This window comes from Hyla sarda, chromosome 1 (genome assembly GCF_029499605.1).
Source record: "Hyla sarda isolate aHylSar1 chromosome 1, aHylSar1.hap1, whole genome shotgun sequence".
NCBI lineage: Eukaryota > Metazoa > Chordata > Amphibia > Anura > Hylidae > Hyla > Hyla sarda.
Window position 1 is genome coordinate 573,496,478 of NC_079189.1, and position 13,296 is coordinate 573,509,773.

Genomic DNA, 13,296 nt, shown 5'->3' on the forward strand with positions numbered 1-13,296 from the left:
CCCTGGTTGGGAACACACTGCTCTAGACAAGTTTATGAACATTTTCATAGAGCCTGTGGGCAAGGTAGTAGGAACTACAGGCTGCAAAATCTTCAAAGCTGTTAAAATATCTCCCCATATGATTATACATGAACCCACCTGATGTGTAACAAAACCCAAAAATCTTAACTATAGTATCACCATCAGATCACAGTACCCTACGTGTTTCCCATGATCCTGCTATACATTATTATGGGCTCCTGGCTGTACCGGGAGGTGCACTACTAGTTAGACATGGACGGCCACCTGTTGCAGCTGCTTCTTCTCGTTGGCATACAAGTCCTCGGTGATCTTCCTCTCGTCCCTGCTCTTGGCGAGTTCTTCTCTGAGCGATTCGATTTCCTCCTGTAGGCTGCTCAGCTGGTTCTCGTCTTGCTGGTTCTGTCGCTGCCGCTCCAGCTCCTTCTGCAGCTTCTCCACTTCTGTTGTGCGCGCCACCGTTACGGCAGCAAGTTGTTCCTTCAGGTCTTTGTGCTCTTTGTTCTGAAAAACAAAAACAGACAGGGGTCAATAGAGACAAAAATAAATGCTGCAACATATAGACCTGGGAGGACACGCAATGTTTTCTGTGTCTCCCAAACACCGTAATGTCAGTATCACACCGTTCCCCTTTGTGAATATGTTTCGGTCATTGCACAACAAAGCTCTAGCAGACATAAACTAATGTCAGCCATGTCTTCTGCAACTTCTGGATGCACAAAGCAGAGTATACAAGATGTTCACCACTCCCCAGAAGAAAGTGGTGGTCATATCCAGCAGTGTTCACTTCCCATTCACGTTCCAAGGCTTCCTGGGTCCCTCGCTGTTCCGTACTTCCTGATCCCTCTTACCTGGCCATCTACAACATTGTTCTCTCCCCATTCACGTTCTAAGGCTTCCTGGGTCCCTCCATATTCCATACTTTCTGGTCCCTTTTGACAAAGGCATGTAACTGTGGCCAATGTCTGGCCAATCACTGACTCTATAAAGTCCCTGCTATGGCCATTGGTCACATGTCTGTATCCAGAAGAACTAAGAAGTATGGACCAGTGGGACCAGAGATATGGCAGAAGAGGAGTGGTGGGGGATCAGCAAGATTAGTACTACTACCAGGCAATTTTTTCTCCAAAAACAGCTTCATCCCTGTGTTCAGGTTGTGTGTGGTATTACAACTTGTCTTCATTCACTTCAATGGAACGCAATATCACACACAACCAGAGAACAGGGTTGGCGCTGTATTTAGAAGAATATAGCTCTGGTTTTCTATTCCTGGATAACCCCTTTAGTCTTAGCTGTAGGGAAAATTTCAATGGCTGCGCATCTACTATAATCATTGCATAACAAAGAGTCCATCATTTCCTCATTATGGTCAAGAGTTCGGCTTGTTGTCAGTGGATGTAAAGCTATCGTGGCTTTGTGATATTGATATAGGTTGCCCATTAATGTGATAGCTGGACCCTGTTCTCTAGTGAGCCGTGTATTATGATGCTTTAGATTGTGCTGGGATGTCCTGCTGGGTGAGAGCAGAAAGAGCTGCTCCATTCCCAGTCAGGACACAGATTATTGATATGACTATTGGATGTGCAGGGTTTCATTACGTTTATTATTATTTTTTTTTTACCTAAAGCCAAAACTGGATCCCAAAAAGCTAAATTTACATACTTTTTATTAGTATTTACTTCTGTATTTAGCTCAAATAACTGCATCAAAGACTGCCAGTGTGATTGTAGCCATACACCTTACCACACATACTAAAACACCAGCATACTAAAAAGGAATTTAATATAAGGACTGACTAGATTGACCATGTGGGCTTTATTCTAAAGTCAAACGACTATTAACATTTTGTTGCATTGGTCTAAAGGTGACCATACACATCAGAAAGAGATAGGTTGAATGAACAATCATCTTCTATTGATTGATGGTTTTGTAGACATAGCCATACACATTGTTGTTATTATAACCTTATTGGTTATTATATAGTTAAAGGGGTTATCCAGGAAAAACCTTTTTTTTATATATCAACTGGCTCCAGAAAGTTAGACAGATTTGTAAATTACTTGTATTAAAAAAAAATCTTAATACTTTCAGTACTTATGAGCTGCTGAAGTTGAGTTGTTCTTCTCTGTCTAAGTGCTCTCTGATGACACCTGTCTTGGGAGCTGTCCAGAGTAGAAGCAAATCCCCATAGAAAACCTCTTCTACTCTGTGCAGTTCCCAAGACAAGCAGAGATGTCAGCAGAGAGCACTGCTGCCAGACAGAAAACAACAACTCAACTTTAGCAGCTGATAATTATTGGAAGGATTAAGATTTTTTAATAGAAGTCATTTACAAATCTAATGTATATAAAGACAAGAAAGGGGAGAGCACTCTAAGGGCATATATCACCTGGACTGGAGTGTGGCCAAACCCCGGTACCTGTCTTCGTATCTCCTGCGGGGTGCACACATACAAGCATCAAGTATCGGAAAGATTCAATAAAGAAAAACGTAGGTGCACTCACCGCTCAGCGGAGACCACTGCATGTCAGGGTCCGGTTCACGGGGAGTTGGGTCTCAGCATAGGCGCGGAAGAAGCACACACTTACGTGCGAAACTGCCGACGTAGCCTCCAAGCGCCACACTTCCTGCGCCTATGCTGAGACCCAGCTCCCCGTGAACCGGACTCCGACATGCAGTGGTCTCCGCTGAGCGGTGAGTGCCCCTACGTTTTTCTTTATTGAATCTAATTTACAAATCTGTTTAACATTCTGGAGCCAGTTGATATATAAAAAAAAGTTTTCTCCTGGATAACCCCTTTAACAGCAGTCATATGTGATCAGCGATTACAGGTGAAGATGGAATAAGGGAACATTCTTTCCTGAATCTAAATAGAATCTAAATGCTATTTTACCTGCATATACTGGGTTATAGTGCGGGTGAATAGTTGTAAAAAGAGGGGTCACTTACATTTTTAGGTTAGGTATTTCGTAAGAATCGCATTGCCATTACGCTCCAGCACGTAATGGAGGTGGGGAGCTGACTCGTCCAGCTACCCTGCCTTATCAGGATGGATGAGTGCTCTGCTCCTCCCTACATCTGGTTCTCACATCACGAAGGGGTGGGGCTAGGGGTGGAATATTGATGAGGCAGGGGAGCTGGGCGAGCCGGCTCCCCAGCTCCATTGTGTGCTGGAGCTCAACGGCAATGAGATTCTAACAGGTAGAAGTCAGGAAATACCTAAAATTGTAGTTACCCTTGTTTTTACAGCTATTCACCTGCACTACTGCCCAGTATATAGTATATTTGGTTTAGTGCTTTATAAAATCTTTCTCATCTTACTATGGGCTGAACATTTCAAACATGGATGACATCATTCCAGACAATGACAGTTGGGTAAAACGATTGCTTGTGGTTAAATGTCACCCTATGAGCGCTTTTGGTTGTCATTTTTCATCAACATGAACTCAATATGTACGGGCATTTTACAGGGGTTGTTCCATTATAACTTAACCCCTATCCACATTACATGCCATTTACAACACTTTATAGGGGTTATTCCAGAATTAGAATAATAAAGCTGATTTCTTCCCAAAACAGCACCACTCCTGTCATCAGGTTGTGTGTGGTATTGCAGCTCAGTTGCATTGAAGTGAATGGAGCCAAGTTGCAATACCACACATAACCTGAGGACAGATGTGGTGGTGTTTTTTTGGAAGAAATTAGCTTTGTTTTACTAATCCTGAATAACTCCTTTAAATGTGTATTTCCATCAGGAAGGTGGTCGGGAAGATAAAAAGAGCTATACGGACTGTTTACGCAGTATAAATAGAGGTTAATACGAGTTGTGTATATCCATAACTTTGGAGTTACTCAACAGTATATAACTTATGGGGCTACGCTGTTTACACAGCTCCCATTAGCTTCAACCAAAGTTACTCAACAGCTTCCCAACCACCTTGGGGCCCTTGATCTTGAGATGGTGGGGCCCAAATGTATGGGACAAATATGGTATAGCCAGTTATAACCCTATTAAGCAATTTTGGTATAAGGAAAAGTAAAAAAAAAAAAAAAAAAGAACAACACAGAATGCCCTTTTTTTTTCTTCCCAGAGCAAAGTTTCAATAAAAGAAGCTTATTTAGTATTAGGAGAACATAAAATGCTGAGAGCTCAGCATATCCTGCACACAAGAAATGAGAAATGAGGCGGGTTATCCCCAGAGAATAGAGAATAATATCAAATACCAAGTCCGGGCGACTAATCTTGTAAAGCCGATTCTACTGTGAAATGAAGGACTGTAAATTGCTACATGTTCCCTATAACTGATAAGAGAAGGCGCCTCACAATGTGACAGAGAGAAGGAGTCGCTACTATCGTAAATCATAACCCGACGCGTTTCATTGTCTTTCCGTCCACAGGCTCTAAGCAATAGAAATAATCCTAAAGTCACAATAGAGAAATGACGGAATCTTTTTTGCGCTCGTGGTGACAAGATAAAGAGTGATGACTGAATGAGAGTAAAGCCAAGGCGGAGAGCTTCCCAACTGGCCAAAAGGTTATTGATGACATCATTAACGTAATGGATATGTTTGTGATTAACGTTTTCTGACGTATGTCAATATACAGCCGTCCCTTAAATTACAATATTATTTGGTTCCAAGATGACCATTGTATGTCGACATCAGAACCCTATGGAAACCTGGTAATTGGTTCTGAAGCCCCAAAATTTCATCCAAAAAATTGGAAAAAGTGAGGATTAAAGGGTAACTCTCATTAAAATGTATTTTTTGCTATTGCACTCCTTATGGTAAATAAAAAATATTTCTAATATACTTTGTTAAAAAAAAAAATGAAGTTTCTGTTTTATTTGTGCTTAAAAAAGCTCAAGAGCACATTTCCCCCCATCTTATACAAAGACTTAGGACTGAAATCCAAACACAAAAAGTGCAGCCTGGAGTGCTGAGGGGGGGGGGGGTGTCAAGCCTCATCCAATCATAGCTTCTCTCACACTTAAAGGGGTTATCCAGGAAAAAACTTTTTTATATATATCAACTGGCTCCAGAACGTTAGACAGATTTGTAAATTACTTCTATTAAAAAAATCTTATTCCTTTCAGTACTTATGAGCTTCTGAAGTTAAGGTTGTTCTTTTCTGTCTAAGTGCCCTCTGATGACACGTGTCTCGGGAACCGTCCAGTTTAGAAGAAGTTTGCTATGGGGATTTGCTTCTAAACTTGGGGGTTCCCGAGACAGGTGTCATCAGAGAGCACTTAGACAGAAAAGAACAACCTTAACTTCAGAAGCTCATAAGTACTGAAAGGGTTAAGATTTTTTTAATAGAAGTAATTTACAAATCTGTTTAACTTTCTGGAGCCAGTTGATATATAAAAAAAAGTTTTTTCCTGGATAACCCCTTCAACTGCCATATGCTGTTGGTTGGACACCCGTCCCCCCCCCCCCCCCCCCCACAGCACTCCAGGCTGCACTTCCTGTGTTTGGACTTCGGTCCTAAGTCTGTGTATAAGATGGGGGAAAATGTGCTCTTGAGCTTTTTTAAGCACAAATAGAACATAGAAAACTTCATTTTTTTAGGGAGCAGCTAACCCTGACACATGTAAAGAGTAGTACAGAACATGTAGTACCTCCCTGTACTGTAGGGGGCGCTACCAGACAGCCAGTAGTCAGTGCATGCACTTCAGTAACACAGGTGTTTTATACTGTATGTACACAGTGACCCCACCAGCAGAATAGTGAGTGCAGCTCTGGAGTACAATAGAGGATATAACTCAGGATCAGTGCAGGATAAGTAATGTAATGTACGTACACAGTGACCTCACCAGCAGAATAGTGAGTACAGCTCTGGAGTATAATACAGGATATAACTCAGGATCAGTACAGTATAAGTAATGTAATGTATGTACACAGTGACCTCACCAGCAGAATAGTGAGTACAGCTCTGGAGTATAATACAGGATATAACTCAGGATCAGTACAGTATAAGTAATGTAATGTATGTACACAGTGACCCCACCAGCAGAATAGTGAGTGCAGCTCTGGAGTACAATAGAGGATATAACTCAGGATCAGTGCAGGATAAGTAATGTAATGTACGTACACAGTGACCTCACCAGCAGAATAGTGAGTACAGCTCTGGAGTATAATACAGGATATAACTCAGGATCAGTACAGTATAAGTAATGTAATGTATGTACACAGTGACCTCACCAGCAGAATAGTGAGTACAGCTCTGGAGTATAATACAGGATATAACTCAGGATCAGTACAGTATAAGTAATGTAATGTATGTACACAGTGATCCCACCAGCAGAATAGTGAGTACAGCTCTGGAGTATAATACAGGATATATCTCAGGATCAGTACAGGATAAGTAATGTAATGTACGTACACAGTGACCCCACCAGCAGAATAGTGAGTACAGCTCTGGAGTATAATACAGGATATAACTCAGGATCGGTACAGGATAAGTAATGTAATGTATGTAAACAGTGACCCCACCAGCAGAATAGTGAGTGCAGCTCTGGAGTATAATACAGGATATAACTCAGGATCAGTACAGGATATAAAGTGCAGGCCTATGGGGATTTGCTTCTAAACTTGGGGGTTCCCGAGACAGGTGTCATCAGAGAGCACTTAGACAGAAAAGAACAACCTTAACTTCAGAAGCTCATAAGTACTGAAAGGGTTAAGATTTTTTTAATAGAAGTAATTTACAAATCTGTTTAACTTTCTGGAGCCAGTTGATATATAAAAAAAAGTTTTTTCCTGGATAACCCCTTCAACTGCCATATGCTGTTGGTTGGACACCCGTCCCCCCCCCCCCCCCCCCCCCCACAGCACTCCAGGCTGCACTTCCTGTGTTTGGACTTCGGTCCTAAGTCTGTGTATAAGATGGGGGAAAATGTGCTCTTGAGCTTTTTTAAGCACAAATAGAACATAGAAAACTTCATTTTTTTAGGGAGCAGCTAACCCTGACACATGTAAAGAGTAGTACAGAACATGTAGTACCTCCCTGTACTGTAGGGGGCGCTACCAGACAGCCAGTAGTCAGTGCATGCACTTCAGTAACACAGGTGTTTTATACTGTATGTACACAGTGACCCCACCAGCAGAATAGTGAGTGCAGCTCTGGAGTACAATAGAGGATATAACTCAGGATCAGTGCAGGATAAGTAATGTAATGTACGTACACAGTGACCTCACCAGCAGAATAGTGAGTACAGCTCTGGAGTATAATACAGGATATAACTCAGGATCAGTACAGTATAAGTAATGTAATGTATGTACACAGTGACCTCACCAGCAGAATAGTGAGTACAGCTCTGGAGTATAATACAGGATATAACTCAGGATCAGTACAGTATAAGTAATGTAATGTATGTACACAGTGACCCCACCAGCAGAATAGTGAGTGCAGCTCTGGAGTACAATAGAGGATATAACTCAGGATCAGTGCAGGATAAGTAATGTAATGTACGTACACAGTGACCTCACCAGCAGAATAGTGAGTACAGCTCTGGAGTATAATACAGGATATAACTCAGGATCAGTACAGTATAAGTAATGTAATGTATGTACACAGTGACCTCACCAGCAGAATAGTGAGTACAGCTCTGGAGTATAATACAGGATATAACTCAGGATCAGTACAGTATAAGTAATGTAATGTATGTACACAGTGATCCCACCAGCAGAATAGTGAGTACAGCTCTGGAGTATAATACAGGATATATCTCAGGATCAGTACAGGATAAGTAATGTAATGTACGTACACAGTGACCCCACCAGCAGAATAGTGAGTACAGCTCTGGAGTATAATACAGGATATAACTCAGGATCGGTACAGGATAAGTAATGTAATGTATGTAAACAGTGACCCCACCAGCAGAATAGTGAGTGCAGCTCTGGAGTATAATACAGGATATAACTCAGGATCAGTACAGGATATAAAGTGCAGGCCTAGGTAAAGAACACATCATGTACCTGTTCATCAATCTTCCTCTGCAGCTGCACCACCTTGTTCTCCATCCCCACGCTCAGCTTCTTGAAGTGCTCTGCCGTCCTAGCCTCGATCTTTAGCTGTTTGAGCTCGCGTCGCGCCATCATCCTGCGGAAGTAGCACTGGATAACAATGGCGGCACTGCGGAACTTGATGAAATTCTTGCGGGCGACCCATCCTTTCAGATGCTTTTGGATGATTTTAGCTTTGTGCTGAAGCAAGAGCTGCAAAATTGGAGAAAGTCACAAGATGAATGACTGTAGCCACAACATTTGCAAAGTATATAGGTTGTTTATGCTGAATTTTGCCTTGGTCTAGCACAGTGTTACCCAACCAGGGCACCTTTAGCTGCTGTAAAACTGCAACTGCCAGCATGGCCGGAAAGCCAATGGCTGGGAGTTGTAGTTTTGCAACCGCTGGAGCATGGAACCCCAAAAGTAACTAGCCAGGACCAAGAGAGTGATCAACTGTGTACAGTGATTCAATACCTCTCGATAAACTCTCCTATCGAACATGCCCCGGGTGTAGGCCTGGATAGTGATGGCCGCTCTTCGGACCATCTGGTAGACACGATACACGCGGATCATTCGGTACTGCTTCTGGAAGCAGATGGCTGCTTTAGTTTTGCGGAGATGGTCGGCCCACCTGAAAGAAAAATAAAATGATCACATTTTTATTCATGTTCTACCAAAAGCAAAGTGACTAATATGGTGGCACTTCATTTTGGCATAATACAATACATCGCCCTCCTGTATATAGTGATATGGACCATACTGGTATAACCTGGGTATATACTGCATATAATGATATATGTACAGCTGGTATAAGTTATATATCTCCTGTATATAGTGATATGGACCATGCTGGTATAACCTGGATATATACCGTATTTAATTATATATGTACAGCTGATATAAGTTATATATCCCCTGTATATAGTGATATGGACCATGCTGGTATAACCAGGGTATATACTGTATATAATGATATATGTACAGCTGATATAAGTTATATATCTCCTGTATATAGCGATATGGACCATGCTGGTATAACCTGGGTATATACTGTATATAGTTATGTATGTACAGCTGGTATAAGTTATATATCACCTGTATATAGTGATATGGACCATGCTGGTATAACCTATACATGTAAATAATTATATATGTACAGATGGTATAAGTTATATATCTCCTGTATATAGCGATATGGACCATGCTGGTATAACCAGGGTATATACTGTATATAATGATATATGTACAGCTGGTATAAGTTATATATCTCCTGTATATAGTGATATGGACCATGCTGGTATAACCTGGTATATACTGTATATAATGATATATGTACAGCTGATATAAGTTATATATCTCCTGTATATAGTGATATGGACCATGCTGGTATAACCTGGTATATACTGTATATAATATATATGTACAGCTGGTATAAGTTATATATCTCCTGTATATAGCGATATGGACCATGCTGGTATAACCAGGGTATATACTGTATATAATGATATATGTACAGCTGGTATAAGTTAAATATCTCCTGTATATAGCGATATGGACCATGCTGGTATAACCAGGGTATATACTGTATATAATGATATATGTACAGCTGATATAAGTTATATATCTCCTGTATATAGCGATATGGACCATGCTGGTATAACCTGGGTATATACTGTATATAGTTATGTATGTACAGCTGGTATAAGTTATATATCACCTGTATATAGTGATATGGACCATGCTGGTATAACCTATACATGTAAATAATTATATATGTACAGAAGGTATAAGTTATATATCTCCTGTATATGGCGATATGGACCATGCTGGTATAACCAGGGTATATACTGTATATAATGATATATGTACAGCTGGTATAAATTATATATCTCCTGTATATAGTGATATGGACCATGCTGGTATAACCTGGTATATACTGTATATAATATATATGTACAGCTGGTATAAGTTATATATCTCCTGTATATAGCGATATGGACCATGCTGGTATAACCAGGGTATATACTGTATATAATGATATATGTACAGCTGGTATAAGTTAAATATCTCCTGTATATAGCGATATGGACCATGCTGGTATAACCAGGGTATATACTGTATATAATTATATATGTACAGCTGGTATAAGTTATATATCTCCTGTATATAGTGATATGGACCATGCTGGTATAACCTATACATGTAAATAATTATATATGTACAGATGGTATAAGTTATATATCTCCTGTATATAGCGATATGGACCATGCTGGTATAACCTATACATGTAAATAATTATATATGTACAGATGGTATAAGTTATATATCTCCTGTATATAGCGATATGGAGCATACTGGTATAACCTGGGTATAAGCTTTATATAGGTAGGTAGCAGTGGGGCTGTCTGGCCACTGGGTCATTCTCCCTGTGAGCTTGGTGTTGCGGAGGCAGTGGTCGCTGCCCGGTGCTACGCCAGTGTTAGGTTAGGGATCCACTCTGAATAGGTGGCCTTGACGTGGCGAGTGGGCTTGGTCTTTCTGATCAAAGTGTACACTAAAAACCTGTTCGTTTTTGAAATTATGCTGAGAAGCAAGTAGATCAAAATACACATGGTGGATGTGTGGCTATTTTTGTTTTATACTGTACATATATATATATATATATATATATACAGCTGGTAAAATGTAAATATCTTCTGTATATAGTGATATGGGCCATGCTGGTATACACTATACAGATGTATAATTATATACAGTGGGGCAAAAAAGTATTTAATCAGCCACCAATTGTGCAAGTTCTTAAAAAGATGAGAGGCACCTGTAATTTTCATCATAGGCATACCACAATTACGAGAGACATAAAATCACATTGTCTGATTTTTAAAGAATTTATTAGCAGATTATGGTGGAAAATAAGTATTTGGTCACCTACAAACAAGCAAGATTTCTGGCTCTCATAGACGTGTAACTTCTTTTTTAAGAGTCTCCTCTGTCCTCCACTTGTTACCTGTGTTAATGGCTCCTGTCCTGACACCTGTCCACAACATCAAACAGTCACATTCCAAACTCCACTATGGCCAAGACCAAAGAGCTGTTGAAGGACACCAGAAACAAAATTGTAGACCTACACCAGGATGGGAAGACTGAATCTGCAATAGGCAAGCAGCTTGGTCTGAAGAAATCAACTGTGGGAGCAATTATTAGAAAATGGAAGACATACAAGACCACTGATAATCTCCCTCGATCTGGGGCTCCACGCAAGATCTCACCCTGTGGTGTCAAAATGATCACAAGAACAGTGAGACAAAATCCCAGAACCACACGGGGGGACCTAGTGAATGACCTGCAGAGAGCTGGGACCAAAGTAACAAAGGCTACCATCAGTAACACACTACTCCACCAGGGACTCAAATCATGCAGTGCCAGATGTGTCCCCATGCTTAAGCCAGTACATGTACTGGACCGTCTGAAGTTTGCTAGAGAGCATTCGGATGATCCAGAAGAGTATTGGGAGAATGTCATATGGTCAGATGAAACCAAAGTAGAACTTTTTGGTAAAAACTCAAATCGTCGTGTTTGGAGGAGAAAGGATACTGAGTTGCATCCAAAGAACACCATACCTACTGTGAAGCATGGGGGTGGAAACATCATGCTTTGGGACTATTTTTCTGCCAAGGGACCAGGATGACTGATCCGTGTAAAGGAAAGAATGAATGGGGCCATGTTTCGTGAGATTTTGAGTGAAAACCTCCTTCCATCAGCAAGGGCATTGATGTTCAAACATGGCTGGGTCTTTCAGCATGACAATGATCCCAAACACACCACCCGGGCAATGAAGGAGTGGCTTCATAAGAAGCATTTCAAGGTCCTGGAGTGGCCTAGCCAGTCTCCAGATCTCAACCCAATAGAAAACCTTTGGAGGGAGTTGAAAGTCTGTGTTGCCCAGTGACAGCCCCAAAACATCACTGCTCTAGAGCAGGGGATCTCAACCAGAGGTAGGTGTACCCCTAGGGGGTACGTCAAGGGTTATGCGGGGGTACGGCAATTTGCTGACAAATACCGGCCATGCATTGGCCAGTATTTGTCAGCGAAGAGCAGGGATTGGACGCCGCTGTCGCCACAACAGCTCACTATATTGCACCACGGTCGGAGCTGCGACAGTGGCTGCCGGGCCTGACGTGTATTAGAAAGGTTAGCACTCGCCACTATGAAATTAAGTACTTTTATGACTTCTTTTGTCCGCGAACACCCTTGCACGTAAGTCCCTCACGAAAAAGGTTGAGAACCACTGCTCTAGAGGAGATCTGCATGGAGGAATGCGCCAAAATACCAGCAACAGTGTGTGAAAACCTTGTGAAGACTTACAGAAAACGCTTGACCTCCGTCATTGCCAAAAAAGGGTGTATAACAAAGAATTGAGATAAACTTTTGTTATTGACCAAATATTTATTTTCCACCATAATTTGCTAATAAATTCTTTAAAAATAAGACAATGTGATTTTATGGATTTTTTTTTCTCATTATGTCTTTCATAGTTGAGGTATATCTATGAGGAAAATTACAGGCCTCTCATCTTTATAAATGGGAAAAACTTTTTTTCCCCACTGTATGTACAGCTGGTATAAGTTATATATCTCCTGTATATAGCAATATGGACCATGCTGGTATAACCTATACATGTAAATAATTATATATGTACAGCTGGTATAAGTTATATATCTCCTGTATATAGCGATATGGACCATGCTGGTATAACCAGGGTATATACTGTATATAATTATATATGTACAACTGGTATAAGTTATATATCTCCTGTATATAGCGATATGGACCATGCTGGTATAACCTGGTATATACTGTATATAATTATATATGTACAACTGGTATAAGTTATATATCTCCTGTATATAGCGATATGGACCATGCTGGTATAACCTGGGTATATACTGTATTTAATTATATATGTACAGCTGGTATAAGTTATATATCTCCTGTACATAGCGATATGGACCATGCTGTTCTAACCAGGGTATATACTGTATTTAATTATATATGTACAGCTGGTATAAGTTATATATCTCCTGTATATAGCAATATGGACCATGCTGGTATAACCAGGGTATATACTGTATATAATTATATATGTACAGCTGGTATAAGTTATATATCTCCTGTATATAGCGATATGGACCATGCTGGTATAACCTGGTATATACTGTCTATAATGATATATGTACAGCTGGTATAAGTTATATATCTCCTGTATAT

General features: G+C 40.5%; 1 protein-coding gene across 4 annotated transcripts in view; it reads right to left on the minus strand.

Annotated features, from left to right (window-relative positions):
• Positions 1-13,296, minus strand: part of MYO5B (myosin VB) — a 305,150-nt gene that overhangs the window by 30,016 nt on the left and 261,838 nt on the right. For all 4 annotated transcript variants that reach the window (XM_056543990.1, XM_056543976.1, XM_056543998.1 and 1 more), the window contains 3 exons: positions 8,503-8,659; positions 7,999-8,238; positions 286-522 (listed from right to left, as the gene is read on the minus strand). In XM_056543990.1, the coding sequence (XP_056399965.1) occupies positions 286-522; positions 7,999-8,238; positions 8,503-8,659 (634 nt within the window). The remainder of the gene's footprint in view (positions 1-285; positions 523-7,998; positions 8,239-8,502; positions 8,660-13,296) is intronic.